Source organism: Apostichopus japonicus, chromosome 19, assembly GCF_037975245.1.
Source record: "Apostichopus japonicus isolate 1M-3 chromosome 19, ASM3797524v1, whole genome shotgun sequence".
Lineage (NCBI taxonomy): Eukaryota > Metazoa > Echinodermata > Holothuroidea > Aspidochirotida > Stichopodidae > Apostichopus > Apostichopus japonicus.
The window spans coordinates 24,292,018-24,308,991 of record NC_092579.1 but is presented as its reverse complement, the minus strand read 5'-3'; the positions used below and the strand labels follow the sequence as shown (position 1 = coordinate 24,308,991).

Genomic DNA, 16,974 nt, shown 5'->3' with positions numbered 1-16,974 from the left:
GCCTCTGACAATAGAAGAGTGAATGATATCGTTATAGCAATATAGCTGCTAATGTTCTGCCGTTTATAACAGAGTTTACAAGCCAAGGCATCACATGCAAATACATACACACACATGCACACACAGACATACACAAACAGGCGATTACCAACAGGCGATTACCAACACACGTACGCTTCGTTTGCGTTCAGTCAGCAAAAGAAAAGTCTGCTCTTTGGTGAAAATCTAACCACAGAGAACATTGAAAGCTAAACAAACATTCCAAATGTTTCACCATTTCAAGGATAAATCAACAAAAACAAAAATATCAAAGGAAAGAAAGCTTTCAAGGAATATTTACTGTTATGATATCACAGACCACCTATAGTGATCCATGCAAGAGAAGAATATCATACTGTATCAGAGTGCTAAATTATACTAGTTGAATGATAATTTGAAGTGCCTGTTTGATATTGAAATCTTGTTATAATAGTTCACACAAAAGGCTCTTGACCATAGCTTAGCTTAGTTATAGTGATAAATCATAAAAAATAAAATTTGAACTTTTGACAACTTATTAAAAGAGCTGAAACTCCTCTTGAGATTATTAACATACTTTCACCATGAACTCAAGAGTTAAATTTAACTTCCAATTGATGGGTCTAACATCTACCAGTACATTCTATGGATAGATTCACTCTTTCAATGTAATTTTATAGTGACAGCAGCAGGTGAAAATAAAATGCCTTTTACGACTAAATCTTTCTCTTTCACTTTTTTCTTTTAATGATCCATTTATTGGCCACTTTAATCAGGTTATGAGAGCTATTGTGAAGTGTTTTGAAAGTTTCAAATAGTCTAAGGGTACTAAATCTAACAGTGGAAAAAGTAAGTAAAAAAATCCAAAAACGAAATGAAATTTAATTTCCATGATGAACGAATATATTACTTAATATCATGTCCTGTTGAATCTGCTCAAGGAATGTTAATTAAGGCCAATAAAGTCATGTTTGCATCTGCTCAAGATATGTTTATGTCAGTTAGTCTTGTTGTTTGGTTTACTACTAACTTGACATTAAAGGACAGTGCAGACTTACTGTTCTCACAAAGCCTCTGTTTCTGGAAGATATCAGGAAATTTTCCCATTTCACAGACTGAGAGACATGTTCATCAGCTTGCTGTTTGAGCTAGAGAGAATCAGCATTATATTCATAAATATTACATGAAAATAGGGATAAATATTACATATCAGATATAAATATTACATGCACTAACATTATAGTCAAGCTCTGTTACATACCAAAATAATTACACATGGCTATCATGTACCGGACATGAACATAATACATGCCTAAATAGGACTATCATTAGTTAGGGCAACCGTACATACATTGATGTACGTAAACAATATGAATTAGGTATCATCTCTCTCAAAATTAACAGGTAGAGAGTCACTTGATATCATACACAAGTTCAATTTGCAGTTTGATATGTATTTAGACTAAGTCTATGATGTTTAGGTATCATGAATGCAACAACTACATTGTACTTTGTGTAATGTAACTCAAAACTGCAACCATTTTCTTACAGAACTTTGTAGCTCAAGTCTGTTACCTAGCAACAAGGAATATAACATCACACACAAATATATATCCTGTTGAAGTAATATTGAAGTAATAATTGAAGTAATAATAATGTTTAGGGGTGGGGGTATAGGTCTTCTTGGTAAGGGGCTTTATTATCATGCCCATGATATCCTTTATACATGTTATCTTTAGTTTTGGTGGGCTTCTTGTACAAGCTACGGCTTCCAAGCCCTTCCACCATTTTCTCTCCGTAATTTCCATTATTTTTCTTTTACATGATTTATTACTTATTATTTTCTTGGCATGGTATTGTCTTCACCGTCATATTATTATATAAACATTGTGAGGAAATGGAAAAATAAATGAAATGAAATATTGTAGAAATAATAATCCTCAGGTTATGATCGATTTACCAGAGCAAAGTGTATTAAGCACTTCACCTGTAACACAAACACTGAAAAACTGCTAAGGTTCCAAATAGTACACTACTCACCTGGATTTGATCCACTTTCCTGGTAAATTCTGCTGCCATGGTTACCAAAGGATCTTCTGTCTCTTTCCCATCCTCTTCCTCCATGTTCTCTGAGAATCCATACTTGTCATAAAGTTCTCTGTGATACACAAAAAAGAGGTGAATGCCAGTCATAAACAACCCTGCAACTTCTGATCTTTAATGGTCTCTTAACATACTCAAATATATTTCCTGCTACTATGAGCATGCAAGACATTGGGCTTTCGACAAAATATGTTAAGGTTTTCAGAATTTCATGGAGTTTCCCATAGAGTGCCATTGCAGGTTCTAGGCATGCCCCGATCATAACTGTGCAGTATGTGACTAAATACCCACACAGCTCCTCTTCCTTGATAAGTTTATGCTCTGTTATTACTTACCTTCCACTTTCGCTGACTGTTGGGTTCTGTTCATTTCCGTCACCTGACTTTATTGCCTCGTCTATGAGCTGACTTACCAAGTCATCTTGGTCTTCCATGGATGTCACCTCTACGAGACAAACATAACAAGCACACACACTCACATGACTTGTAAATAATTGATTTCCACAAAGTGATGATAACTTTGTTTTCATGGAATGTATGATTTCAAGAAGAGTTTGATAAAACACATCAAATAGTGTTTCCTAAGATGAGATATCTGAAACCATGTTTAGGTGTAAAAGAGGAAAAGAAGCTCTTTTCTTGCTGACAGTAAAGGGAAGTTACATGGAAAATGTTCTTGTAAATTTACTTTATAACAATATATTCAATACTTGAAAACGATGCAAGAAATATGTGACCAACCAAAGCATGGATGTTACAGCTCATGAACTGTTACAGTACCACAGCTACCATAGCAAGCTGATTCTGGAATTTCAGTATTGTGAGTGCACATACATGGCCTGTCTTTCAAGAATCACATTCTTAAGTTCAAACAGTTTTAATTTAAGAGAATGACTTCTAATGACTGGAATGCAGTCAATACTTAAATCAACTTTTGAATCCACTTCACGGTGAATTTTGAATCACTGATAAAACCGTTAAATAATACATTAAAATAAAATAAAACTGTTAGCAAACTGCTTATCCACTAGAGAGCCTGTGTAATAGAATGTGTAAAAGTAAGTTGGCCTGACGTTTCGATCCTAGCAGGATCTTCTTCAGAGGCTAAATGACAAGTTACAGTAACAGAGGGGACAAAAACACGCACAGAATACAGACAGGTTAATGAGCACGGTGAACACAATGAGAATACATTAATATGTTTTGTATCAATTTAATATTGTTGCCATATTCTTATCTGAGCACTTTTTCACATCAACAATGACAGGTGACATTTCTGTCCCTATGTGACTGCTAAATTCTACAAAAAACTCTTTTGTTAGCACTCAATTCAAGTGACACATATATATGATGCTCATTAATGACACTGCTAGTCTAGGAATGGACAACACTTTATTGTTAGAATTAATGAAACACCATTGTTGGATACACAAACGTGTTCATCAACCATGTCACTGTCAGACTAAATTAAAAGTAAAAAAAACTTGTGTTGGACAAACAACAATGAAAATTATACTTCACAATAGGACTAATCAAAGACCTATAATGTTGGAACAAGATAAAGGTGTTCATTTATACTTCATTACTGGAGTAAATGAACCAATGTTATGCAAGCAACTGGTTTTATTAACACACTTCTGTTCGACAAAAACAAATATGATCAAGGAGGACAAACAAAATTTGTCATTACCATTTCACTGTTGGACTAAATGGAACACTGTATTATGTATGGACAAAACACAACATTCATTGTAACCTAAGTGTTGTACTAATGAAACACTGTAAAGCAGGACAAAGTGTTCATTAACATGTTCCTTTTAGAACCAATGAAACACTGTTATTTTGGACAAACTGGAGTATTCCTTAATACTCCTCTGTTGAACTGATCAAACACAGAAATGCAGATGTAGTTCAAACATGTAAGACAAACAAACGTGTTTATCAACCCACACCTCTGAAGACACAAGTTTCCATTTTAAACTCTACTGTTTTAATTTAATTCTACTGTTTTAAATTAAACTCTGTTTCACTTTAAACTCTACTGCTTTCATTCACACCCTACTGCAGGACTATTGAAACACTGTCATGTTAGACAAACAGCGGGATACCAGTGACACTTTTAGCTGTTGGACAGATAATACCGTGTCTTGTGCACCCATTAACACCGCAACCCAGGACTATCCGAACAGAGTCACAACAGACCAATAGCACGGTGTGCTTCATAAGGAGTTAAGGCCTGATATCATTTCCTGATTCTTTGACAGAGAATCTACTACTTACCTCTCTTTGGTGCCTTTAGATTATTCAACAGAAGTAAGTGCTTGGAATTCAGTTTATATAACTCAGCCTCCAGTTCGTCTAGTTTCCTGTCAAATTAGTTAAGATCAGAAAGCTTGCTAATTCATGGATTTCAAGGTTTCGAAAACATTTACGATGATACGCATATCTCTGAATATTTGTAGCTTCCAAATGAACAAAGAATTGAACTCCATTAAAGCCAAAATCAAGTTGGATGCTAGAACAGATTTTCGATGTTGTTACACGGAAGAACGTCAAACTGAAACTAACACTCATAATTTCCAGAACTGTACAACTTTTATCAAAGCTCTTTTTATGGCCCAAATAGTAGGTGGTAAACATAAGTGGAAACAGAAACATTATCTTGAAACTGAAAGTGTCACAACAGAGCAATAAAAGGGTTAAGACCTCTCATAGATGTTTTTCGTACAGACCAATTTGGCATTGAATCCGGTACCATAATTCACCATTTTTTAAACTGTTGACACCTTGCTAATTAAAGGTACTCGAAAGTTGTCACTCTATAGATGTTGTTTGATCATGTGTGATTGTTCTATGTCATTTTGATAATTAAACAACCCTACTTTTCATATTCATGTTTATTCTGTCCAATGCCATTAATTACAGCTTGGATACAAAGGACTAAAGATGCTTTCTGTTGAATGGTTCATTGAACTATCACTGATGCTATAGCTCAAATCTGAAACAATGTAACCACTAACGCATAAACACATATAGTATATTCAAGATGAAACTCCGGCTGGTGAGACATCTTTCCTGATCAATTTGTAGTACTATACACTAATGGTATCTGTTAGATTTGGACAAATTCTGTCACTGGGTTGCAAGTGATGTCTTAGCTGACCAAGGGGACCAGACATGACCTTTGACCTAACAATTAACCACATCAACACTGCAATTTAATCTGCTGATCATTGTAACCAGGTTTCAATCACACAAAAAGTCGAAAGAGAAGTAGGCTTTAACATGATTCTTCTTGTTTCGACCTCTCTTGACCCCAAATGACCTATGTCATCCTATTTTTCTTATGAAATTGTTATCTCCCCCCACCCTCCATCCCCATATATTTTACAACTTCACCAGGTTTGGTTAAAATTCAGCAGCAAAGGACCTGACAGCAAGCAGCCTTCAACTCTTGTTAGACAGATGGAAAGACAGACAGACAGACAGATGCATTCCCATGACAACAGCTCCAACTAGATGAGCTAACCAGAAAGCAAAGCCAGTTGGCTTTGTGATTCCTTGCCATACAATTTGCTCAATGAAAATTCAAACTAACTATCTGACTTATGTAGTGCAAGTGAGTTAAATTTGTCCAAGAATTAAGTGAGAACCAGAAAAGATTTGTAGAAGTCCCTTTTGCGCATCAACCATGTCATTCACTTATAAGGATTTTACAGAATAGAATTTTAAACCAAAATGTTTAACTATCCAGAAATAACAGTCTTCCTATGTGAAATATAGACAAATTTCACCAACTTTGAGCTAGCAAATCCCTTTAATAATTGTTAAGAGTTACATGACATTGTTTATGTACTGTGAAATATTTTTTGATAAAATGGCCAATTTTTTCACCATTTGAGATAACCTTTTGACCCTTTGAGCTAGTTTTTGCCCATTGAAGATAACCTATTGATCCCTTGAAGCTCAGAGGTTGAAAAATGATGGGAGGTTTAAGTGCACTGTTAAACTGAACTGAATTTGAACTATGATCACCAAAAGAAAATTATAGCAATGGAGAATTCACAGATTAATTGCAGCTTTAGTTTGATGCCTGTTGACCTCATGTGACCTTTGACCTCACCAAGCTGGATCCACATACTAAGTTAAGAGTTCAAGAGATGTCTGTTGACCCCAAATGACTGCTGAACTTCACAAAAGACGATAGGATTCACACACCAAAAAGTATGAAGATAATCCACCATTAACTTTTGAGTTACCATGTGTACAAGCAAGTGTCACATACATACACACGCACACCATCACAGAGATTCCTTTGCCTCTGGCAAGGAATAAAAAATTAAACCTCCTTTTGCCATGTATATAATTCATAGTCTCCATTAACATCATTCAATACCCACCCAAAAACAACCTTTGATGTAGACTTGCAACTGAACAAAGCAAGTCACAGGGAAAGAATGACCAGGCCTAGGCACCGGAACTAGCCAGACAGAGCTGGCTAGACTGGCTGCCCTTGGCAGACTATGGTATAGTTGGTGGTAGTTTATTTTGTGTGAGTTGAGCGCCGATGGCGTGGGAAAATGCATAAGTAAATTGTCCAGAAGGTAAAGAGTTCCAGAAGTAAGTGAGTTTGTACTAGTTTGTATTTGCACACTAGTTTGTATTTGCACACTAGTTTGTATTTGTTATAGTTTCTGGCATTACCAACCAGGGTGTTTACCATTTGCTCACTAGGGTTAGCAAAGTTTACACATCTTAAAATTTGTATATAATTCATAGTCTCCATTAACATCATTCAATACCCACCCAAAAACAACCTTTGATGTAGACTTGCAACTGAACAAAGCAAGTCACAGGGAAAGAATGACCAGGCCTAGGCACCGGAACTAGCCAGACGGAGCTGGCTAGACTGGCTGCCCTTGGCAGACTACGGTATAGTTGGTGGTAGGTTTTTTTTTGTGAGTTGAGCGCCGATGTAAGGAGTTCCCGATGTATGTTAGTTTGTACTAGTTTGTATTTGCACACTAGTTTGTATTTGCACACTAGTTTGTATTTGTTATAGTTTCTGACATTACCAACCAGGGTGTTTACCGTTTGCTCACTAGGGTTAGCAAAGTTTACACATCTTAAAATTTGTGTTTTAATAAGTGTCATGAGCCATGTGGCTTAGTCAATCTGCTTCAAACAAGAAAATGTTAATTTGCCCCAAACTTTCACCCCTCCAAAACCCCAACCCCCCTGCTCCCCAACTACTCATTCTAAGGGTTTATAATGTTGGCACTGCCACTGATTTCCAACGAAGTATAGATACACTTACTCTTCAAAGGTGTTTTCCCTCAGTTGACCCTGTATCCGAAGTTCGTTCAGTTCTAATATTTCTTTGTTGAGAAATTTGTTCTGTGTTTCAAACGCTTGGCAAGAATCCTGGAAGTGAAATAATTTAAAATTGCTTGATACTCTCTGAGGTTAAAAATTGGTTTTCATATTAAACATCCCTTCCTATTCCCATCCCATGGAAAGAAAAACAAGTAAGAATATTTTTACTTTTGCAATTTTGTAAACTATGTTTTCTTTAGGGCTTTGTGCTTTTGACAACTGTTATATGCAGTTCATACATGAAAAATGTTAACATCCAAATTTCAGCTATCGAAAAAGTAAGAACTCATGTTACCCTCATTTTCTCATAGTCGCTTCTTTCCCCATAAAGATTTGGGTTATGAGTACGAGATAGTTCTGGAAAAGAGTCATCAGGAGGACCTCCAAAAGAGTTGGGTGACCTTTGACCATCAGGAAGTGAGCTGGTAGATGAAGAATTGTCAGCTGTAATAGGTGGTACCTTCTCAAGATCACTGATCTGAGGTCAAATGAGAGAAACAAACAAGTCAAGAAATTATAAAATAATAAAAGAGGATCAAGAGGGGCAAAACAATTTGTTTAAGGGCAAGTTAGAAGATGCCTTGGAGTCCATTGAAATTTCAGGGCAACATAGAACGTTTTCAGCCAGCTTTCAAGACGGTGGCACAAGGCAATTTTCAAAGTTTGAAAGGACAACAAGGCCTTTTTTTGCAAATTGTCGGAACACATGTACGGACAAGTTATCACAAATTTCTTGCACACTTTTGACTTGTCATATTGCCAGATAGACCGACAGATAAATGCAGCACTAATAACAAATAGGCTCAGCCAACACAGCATGTACAGATGGTTGTATGTAACTTGCCATGTCTGCAGTTAGTTCATATCAAACTTGTGGCAATTCTATCAATAGATTGCTGCCCTGCCTTCTACCCACTGCAAAGCTATGCTGACTGGTACAGTATTCATGCCACCAACAAGAAAATCACTTTTTCAATAGTTAACTAACTGGTGTTAGATAGTGCCTTTTCTTCTTCAATTTCCCGACCTGCATTGAATTAAATAATTTCACAAAATATTGACGACAATAAAACAAATAGGTCAGGAGGGCTGAATTTACTTGCCTGATCAGTAAGGTCCATATAGCAGCATTTACATGACCAGTGTACCCTTCAGATGGTATTATATAAATTCTTAGCTCTTGTATAATTTTTGGAAACTAAGTGTCAGATATTGTTATACTGTAAAAAAAACTGCACTCTGTTAATAAGCAAAACCTTTCTTTACTTGTGTACAAAATGGATTGAATCAATTGTAAATACTTCAGTTTAGAAACCTCATTATTAAACAATATAAAACATACACAACATTAACTGCTTGTTACCATTTTTTTGTCATCATAGAACATGTAACAATTCAGAGACTGGGGCATTTTGACCACTATTAACACTACTTCTACTGTGGAAAAGACTAAGGCCTAACTTACACAGAAAACTTAGGCTAATGTATACACCAAACATTGAGCCTTAAGTCACTAATATTTGAATTTCCTTTACCTTGATTGTTAGATCCATAACGACCTCATCCTTAGCCACCAGCATCTCACGAAACATAGATAACTGCTCCTCAAGTTCTGCAATTTTTGAGTTGCAAGTTCTGGTAATAGAAAATGAAAATGGATGAAAATGTAATTTTAAGTTCATATATAAGCATTTTAACACTTTAACTAATTGGACCTAACATGACTTTTATTTCATCTCTTCTCTGCTACCTAAGGCCTTTAATAACAAGTTTCTATGTCATAAATAAGTCTCTTCTCTAAACTATGATATTATAAATCTGCAATTTAAGACATTCACAAATGAGACAACACATAGCTTTTCTTTCATCTCTTCCAAGGTGCCAATTTTATCAAAATTCTTTAACCACAAGTTTCTCTATTATGTTTAAGACCCCTCTCTAAACCATAATTTCATTTAATTTGTTACATTAATATCTTTTCATCCACCTAAGATACTATATTTGCTATCATGCACAATCAGTCAAAGCTTATCTATCTATGATCTTTCCAACTTCACCTCTTTCTTTCTCTCATAATTTGTTTTCTCTTACTTTAGTTCTATTTCATCACCTCTCTCTCATAATTTGTTTTCTCTTACCTTAGTTCTAGTTTCATCACCTCTCTCTCATAATTTTTCTCTTACCTTAGTTCTAGTTTCATCACCTCTCTCTCATAATTTTTCTCTTACCTTAGTTCTAGTTTCATCACCTCTCTCTCATAATTTGTTTTCTCTTACTTTAGTTCTATTTCATTTCCTCTCTCTCATAATTTGTTTTCTCTTACCTTAGTTCTATTTTCATCAACTCTCTCTCATAATTTGTTTCTTTTACCTTAGTTCTATTTTCATCACCTCTCTCTCATAATTTGTTTCTCTTACCTTAGTTCTATTTTCATCACCTCTCTCTCATAATTTGTTTCTTTTACCTTAGTTCTATTTTTATCACCTTTCTCTCATAATTTGTTTTCTCTTACTTTAGTTCTAGTTTCATCACCTCTCTCTCATAATTTTTCTCTTACCTTAGTTCTAGTTTCATCACCTCTCTCTCATAATTTGTTTTCTCTTACTTTAGTTCTATTTCATTTCCTCTCTCTCATAATTTGTTTTCTCTTACCTTAGTTCTATTTTCATCAACTCTCTCTCATAATTTGTTTCTTTTACCTTAGTTCTATTTTCATCACCTCTCTCTCATAATTTGTTTCTCTTACCTTAGTTCTATTTTCATCACCTCTCTCTCATAATTTCTTTCTTTTACCTTAGTTCTATTTTTATCACCTCTCTCTCATAATTTGTTTTCTCTTACCTTAGTTCTTTCTTCATCACCTCTCTCTCATAATTTGTTTTCTCTTACCTTAGTTCTATTTTCATCACCTCTCTCTCATAATTTGTTTCTTTTACCTTAGTTCTATTTTTATCACCTCTCTCTCATAATTTGTTTTCTCTTACCTTAGTTCTTTCTTCATCACCTCTCTCTCATAATTTGTTTTCTCTTACCTTAGTTCTATTTTCATCACCTCTCTCTCTTTCATAATTTGTTTTCTCTTACCTTAGTTCTTTCTTCACCACCTCTCTCTCATAATTTGTTTTCTCTTACCTTAGTTCTATTTTCATCACCTCTCTCTCTTTCATAATTTGTTTTCTCTTACCTTAGTTCTTTCTTCATCACCTCTCTAAAATAATTTTTCTCTTACCATAGTTCTTTCTTCATCACCTCCCTCTCATAATTTGTGTTCTCTTACCTTAGTTCTATTTTCATCAACTCTCTCTCATAATTTGTTTCTCTTACCTTAGTTCTATTTTCATCACCTCTCTCTCTTTCATAATTTGTTTTCTCTTACCTTAGTTCTTTCTTCATCACCTCTCTAAAATAATTTGTTTTCTCTTACCATAGTTCTTTCTTCATCACCTCCCTCTCATAATTTGTGTTCTCTTACCTTAGTTCTATTTTCATCAACTCTCTCTCATAATTTGTTTCTCTTACCTTAGTTCTATTTTCATCACGTCTCTCTCATAATTTGTTTCTCTTACCTTAGTTCTATTTTCATCAACTCTCTCTCATAATTTGTTTTCTCTTACCTTAGTTCTTTCTTCATCACCTCTCTCTCATAATTTGTTTTCTCTTACCTTAGTTATTTCTTCATCACCTCTCTCTCACAATTTTTTTTCTCTTACCTTAGTTCTTTCTTCATCACCTCTCTCACAATTTTTTTAATGTTACCTTAGTTCTATTTTCATCACCTCTCACACAATTTGTTTTCTCTTACCTTAGTTCTTTCTTCATCACCTCTCTCTCATAATTTGTTTCTCTCACCTTAGTTCTTTCTTCATCACCTCTCTCTCACAATTTTTTTAATCTTACCTTAGTTCTATTTTCATCACCTCTCACACAATTTTTTTTCTCTTACCTTAGTTCTTTCTTCATCACCTCTCTAAAATAATTTGTTTTCTCTTACTTTAGTTCTTTCTTCATCACCTCCATCTCATAATTTGTTTTCTCTTACCTTAGTTCTTTCTTCATCACCTCTCTATCATAATTTGTTTTCTCTTACCTTAGTTCTTTCTTCATCACCTCTCTCACAATTTTTTTAATCTTACCTTAGTTCTATTTTCATCACCTCTCACACAATTTGTTTTCTCTTACTTTAGTTCTTTCTTCATCACCTCTCTATCATAATTTGTTTTCTCTTACCTTAGTTCTTTCTTCATCACCTCTCTCACAATTTTTTTAATCTTACCTTAGTTCTATTTTCATCACCTCTCACACAATTTGTTTTCTCTTACCTAAGCTCTTTCTTCATCACCTCTCTCATAATTTGTTTCTCTCACCTTAGTTCAATTTTCATCACCTCTCTCTCATAATTTGTTTTCTCTTACTTTAGTTCTTTCTTCATCACCTCTCTCTCATAATTTGTTTTCTCTTACTTTAGTTCTTTCTTCATCACCTCTCTCTCATAATTTGTTTCTCTTACTTTAGTTCTTTCTTCATCACCTCTCTCTCATAATTTGTTTTCTCTTACCTTAGTTCTAGTTTCATCACCTCCCTCTCATAATTTGTTTTCTCTTACTTTAGTTCTTTCTTCATCACCTCTCTCTCATAATTTGTTTTCTCTTACCTTAGTTCTATTTTCATCACGTCTCTCTCATAATTTGTTTCTCTTACCTTAGTTCATCAACTCTCTCTCATAATTTGTTTTCTCTTACCTTAGTTCTTTCTTCATCACCTCTCTCTCATAACTTGTTTTCTCTTACCTTAGTTCTTTCTTCATCACCTCTCTATCATATTTGACCTCTTGTAAGAGTTGTTCTAGCTGAACTAGTTGTTTATCTTTCCGATTAAGCAGAGAAAGTTTCTCCTGGTCTGTCTTGCTGTCCAAGAATTTCAAACTATTGAAAGAATAAAATGAGATTGTAATTGTCTGACAAGAATCTTTTTGAATACAAGAATGCATCCATGGACCATTAGCAGGGCTGTCTTCAAGGTAGAGATAACCAGGTATTTTGCTAATACAAATGTGCATCTGTGAGAAAGCTCCATTCAGCCAACTTCTCCAGACATTTGGCCAGATGAGGTCATTGCTTGCAAATTACTAGACTTTTCTTAAAGCTATTCAAAAGTGATCAAATTTCTCATGAATATTCATGAATATCCAAAAATCCATGAATATCCATGGAAAACATTATAACCTCTGTTTTACATGGGTTGGTGACTGTATGAATGCCCCTAATATTAACTCTCTCTATACAAATAGTAACAGACTTATTTAAGCTTATTCTATGCAGCACTGCCTAGTGGTGACTTTATGCTTCCCTTCATGCTGCTGACATAAGGTCCCCAGAGCAAACTTTTTTTGTCTCTTCAAAATATTAACTATATTATAGGGCTTTCTTACACTATCGTTGAAGAATTTTAGTAAAAAGCTGTTCCCTAAAAAGTGTAATTAAAAAATTCTTGTGCAGATTTTGACAGAAGGAAAGACTTCAATGCATTTTAAACAGATGTCAAATACCCCCTGTGTGTACTTGAAGGATGCAAAGATACACCTGAACCTTAAAGCACCATGTGAATAGAGGGATCATACATCTTGGTTTGGAATGGGCTGAAAAGTCTTAGTTTAATGTAAATGGAGGCAAAGTGAGAGCTGCTATTACTACACAATGGGAATGAGGACAAATTATTTGAACTTTATTCACAGTATCTCAACTAACAACTTTGGGACTTTCCATCAATATACTACAGTTTTTTTAAAGTCAATTATGTAAGCTTGTGACCTAAAGTATTGCATGGAATTGAACTCAAAGGTCAATATAGGGGGGGGGGGGTCTATGGTAGATATGAGGTGTATGTATCATTACCTGCCTAACCTGGATATAGAGAGAAGTGGTAGGCCATAATTAAATTGGATTAGCTTGTGCTCTAATGTATCTTATGGTTAAGGGTTACAAATGCATAGGTGTCCCTCCAAGCTGAGATAATGTAAAGGTGTATCATAATAATGTGTGATATGAAGAGAGCATGTATGCCCTGCCAAGCAGGCAATTATCTACCTCTCGGTAAAGTAATGATCCACTATAATAATGTGGGATGTAAAGTCATGTGCCATTCCTGTCAACTATATAACCAACCTGGGAAAGTTGATTGTTAGTATATAGCAGGCAAATATCTACCTCTCGGTAAAGTAATGATCCACTATAATAATGTGGGATGTAAAGTCATGTGCCATTCCTGTCAACTATATAACCCACCTGGGAAAGTTGATTGTTAGTATATAGCAGGCAAATATCTACCTCTCGGTAAAGTAATGATCCACTATAATAATGTGGGATGTAAAGTCATGTGCCATTCCTGTCAACTATATAACCCACCTGGGAAAGTTGATTGTTAGTATATAGCAGGCAAATATCTACCTCTCGGTAAAGTAATGATCCACTATAATAATGTGGGATGTAAAGTCATGTGCCATTCCTGTCAACTATATAACCCACCTGGGAAAGTGGATTGTTTATATATAGCAGGCAAATATCTACCTCTGGGTAAAGTTATGATCCACCATAATAATGTGGGATGTAAAGTCATGTGCCATTCCTGTCAACTATATAACCCCACCTTGGGAAAGTGGATTGTTTATATTCTTACTTTGTGCTTTGTTGAATCTTGACTTCTGTTAACTGCTTGTGTAGTATTTGTGTGACTTCTTGGCTGGCCTTAGCTTCACTGTCTACCAGCTCTAGTTCTTCCTTAAGTGAAATGATTTGAGAGAGCATCTGAAATAAAATTAATATATAAATATAAATATTGAAAATTATGTCACACTGCTCTACAATGATGTTTTGAAAGGTTTTTTAATCGTTATTCTTTTTGACCCTAGCCTACACCCTACAGGTGTAGTGAGATTTCTTAAAATCTTCAAATTTAATAATCATAGTTAAATTAGCAAACATGATCAACATACATTAACCATTAGCCTAGAGAGTAAGTAGAGGGATATTAGTATTATCACAAAGAGGATTTTTACTTTGGGTTCAATAATTTGATCAGTCTTTGGTGCCTAAAATGAGAATGTGATTTTTTTAAGACATTTATGGTTAGCACTGTGAGTCTCTTACATATATGTTAAACCTGTCATACATTTTATATTTTAAAATTTTTGATGCACGATTTATTCTGCAAAATGATTGTGTACATTTCTCTTGAAATAAACTTAATCTGACCTGACTATCAAAGAAGAAATTCTCCTTAATCTTGTCATATTTTAAAATAAACATAAGCAGTCTGCTAACAGTGTGTTTTTGAATATCTGCTAAATTTTAAGTGGAATACAACTGGTGTGAACAAGGATATCACAAACAGAAATTTTATCTAGGAAATTACAAATAAAAACAAATTAAAAGAACAAAGGCTTTTATTGATCGGAACATGTTTGGAACAGTGAGCTTAGTATTGTTAGTGTCATGCTCTAAATTTTCATCATGCTCTGGTCTAAGCTATCTAACTCGACATTGGTGGTGATCCAAATGATCGTTTTCTCCCTAGGAAACCAAGTCAGAAACCAGAAGACCCTGCAGAAGACTGTGTCATAAGGAATTACACCAGTACAATTCCATACAGCCCGGCGAAAACAGGAAGGATGGATATTTCAACAGAAATGATTAAAATATTATCGGTTGGGTATGTATCTTCTTTCAACAGGATCACCATCCACCCGTTGCAAAGCACAGGAATGGAAAATTATGAAATACGGTGTAAATCCAACTTCCCATTGCTAATCTGTCCAGTTTCTTCACCAATGTCAATGAGTAATTGTTTGCCATACTGCTTTTGTTACATTACAGTGTAATATATGGTCATATACCGGTTCCACTAACCATCCCATCCTATGAAATCTTACCTCTTTACACTTAGGACATCTTTCTGATGCATGCTCAGAGGCACTGCTGGAAAATCTCTGCAGAATTGAGGTAGGTCGTTTAGACAGACCTTCTGGCTGAACTTGGTGTTTCCTTTAGAAAAAAAAAAAAAAAAAACATAGACCAGAAATGCTAAAACATATTTTGAGATGGAGGAAACCAATCTGACCTATATTCAAGTCAGATTTAATGCATGTACAGTTTGTGTGATGTTTTACTATAAGAAAATAGAGTGAAGACCTCTCCATTGGTTAATTGCCATGACATTATATATGCAGAACAAGCTTTCAAATGGTCTTCTTATTCTGGTATGTCTTGCAGAATGTTATATCAAGTAACTGATACTTGGGAACTAACTGTTCATAAATTCTTCTAAATCATCTGTAGGTGAAGGATTATAAGCACAAAACTGTCAACAAGTTTCATTATCAGTTATCCAATTGCTCTAAAGGAACCAGTTAACTCCCTAGAGATCATAGCAGTTTTGTCAAATTTGTTAGAATCGGCTAACATAAGAAGTCTGTCACCAGAATTCACTCCCACTTCTACCAGTAAGAAAATATTGTGACAATTTCTGTCACTGCATCGACAGATGCATCAGATAATGGTTGACCTGTGTGAATGTCATGTGGTGAAAACTGATAGACTGTATTTAATGGTCACATGGAAATCACCTTTCAATGGTACATTGCAGATAATCTTTGACTTCTTAGGTTTTCGCCTCTGATCACTTCATATGACGTTTGACCTGCATAAAAATATGTAAACTTACCATGTCTTCTTCCATGCACAGATACACCTTGACCAAATTTTGGTCTTTGAGAGATATGTAGAGTTTTCACATTTTGGCAACTGCTGACCTTAAGTAACCTTTGACCTCCACCATTAACATAAGGGATCTTGTACTCATGAAAGGAAGCCATATGTCAAATATGAGTTCTCATGAAGTCTCCTATCTTGAGATATTGTGCTTACAATGTTTCAGGGTTTGACCTCTGATGAACTTTAACCTACATCAAATCTTGCAAAATCTTTACACTACATAAGGTGATGATACCATGAATATATGAGCTCCATTGTTGTGCAGGTTCTGGGGATACAGCATGTTTGAGACTTTCACATTTTGCCCTCTGCTGAACCCAAGCGACCTTTGACCTCAACCCAAAACCATAGAGTTCTTGTACTCATCATGGAAAAATATGAGAGCCAGTAAAGTTTCCAATCTGGAGATCATGTTTACAAGGATTTCACATTTTGACCTAAAATGAACTCTCACCTACACGAAATTGTGTAAAAACTTTACACTACATAATGTTATCCTACCATGCATACATTAGCTCCTTTGATGTTCAGGTCCTTGAGGTACAGTATTTTTGAGATTTTCAGTTTGCCCTCTGCTGACCCCAAATGACCTTTGACCTCAATCTAAATCTTATACTGATTATGGGGAACCCACATTCCAAATATGAAAACTGCGGATGTAACCTATCATGGGATATTATGTTTACAAGCTAGGGTGTCACACACACACACGC

General features: G+C 35.1%; 1 protein-coding gene across 2 annotated transcripts in view; it reads right to left on the bottom strand.

The window, feature by feature from the left end:
• Positions 1 to 16,974, bottom strand: part of LOC139960266 (TBC1 domain family member 2B-like) — a 55,966-nt gene that overhangs the window by 11,989 nt on the left and 27,003 nt on the right. For both annotated transcript variants that reach the window (XR_011790458.1, XM_071958495.1), the window contains exons 10-19: positions 15,421 to 15,532; positions 14,169 to 14,296; positions 12,284 to 12,418; positions 9,032 to 9,131; positions 7,792 to 7,974; positions 7,438 to 7,544; positions 4,401 to 4,486; positions 2,457 to 2,565; positions 2,059 to 2,176; positions 1,077 to 1,166 (exon numbers count right to left, since the gene is read on the bottom strand). Coding sequence is in view for 1 of the 2 variants with exons in the window: in XM_071958495.1 (XP_071814596.1) it covers positions 1,077 to 1,166; positions 2,059 to 2,176; positions 2,457 to 2,565; positions 4,401 to 4,486; positions 7,438 to 7,544; positions 7,792 to 7,974; positions 9,032 to 9,131; positions 12,284 to 12,418; positions 14,169 to 14,296; positions 15,421 to 15,532 (1,168 nt within the window). In the remaining variant the exon portion in view is untranslated. The remainder of the gene's footprint in view (positions 1 to 1,076; positions 1,167 to 2,058; positions 2,177 to 2,456; positions 2,566 to 4,400; positions 4,487 to 7,437; positions 7,545 to 7,791; positions 7,975 to 9,031; positions 9,132 to 12,283; positions 12,419 to 14,168; positions 14,297 to 15,420; positions 15,533 to 16,974) is intronic.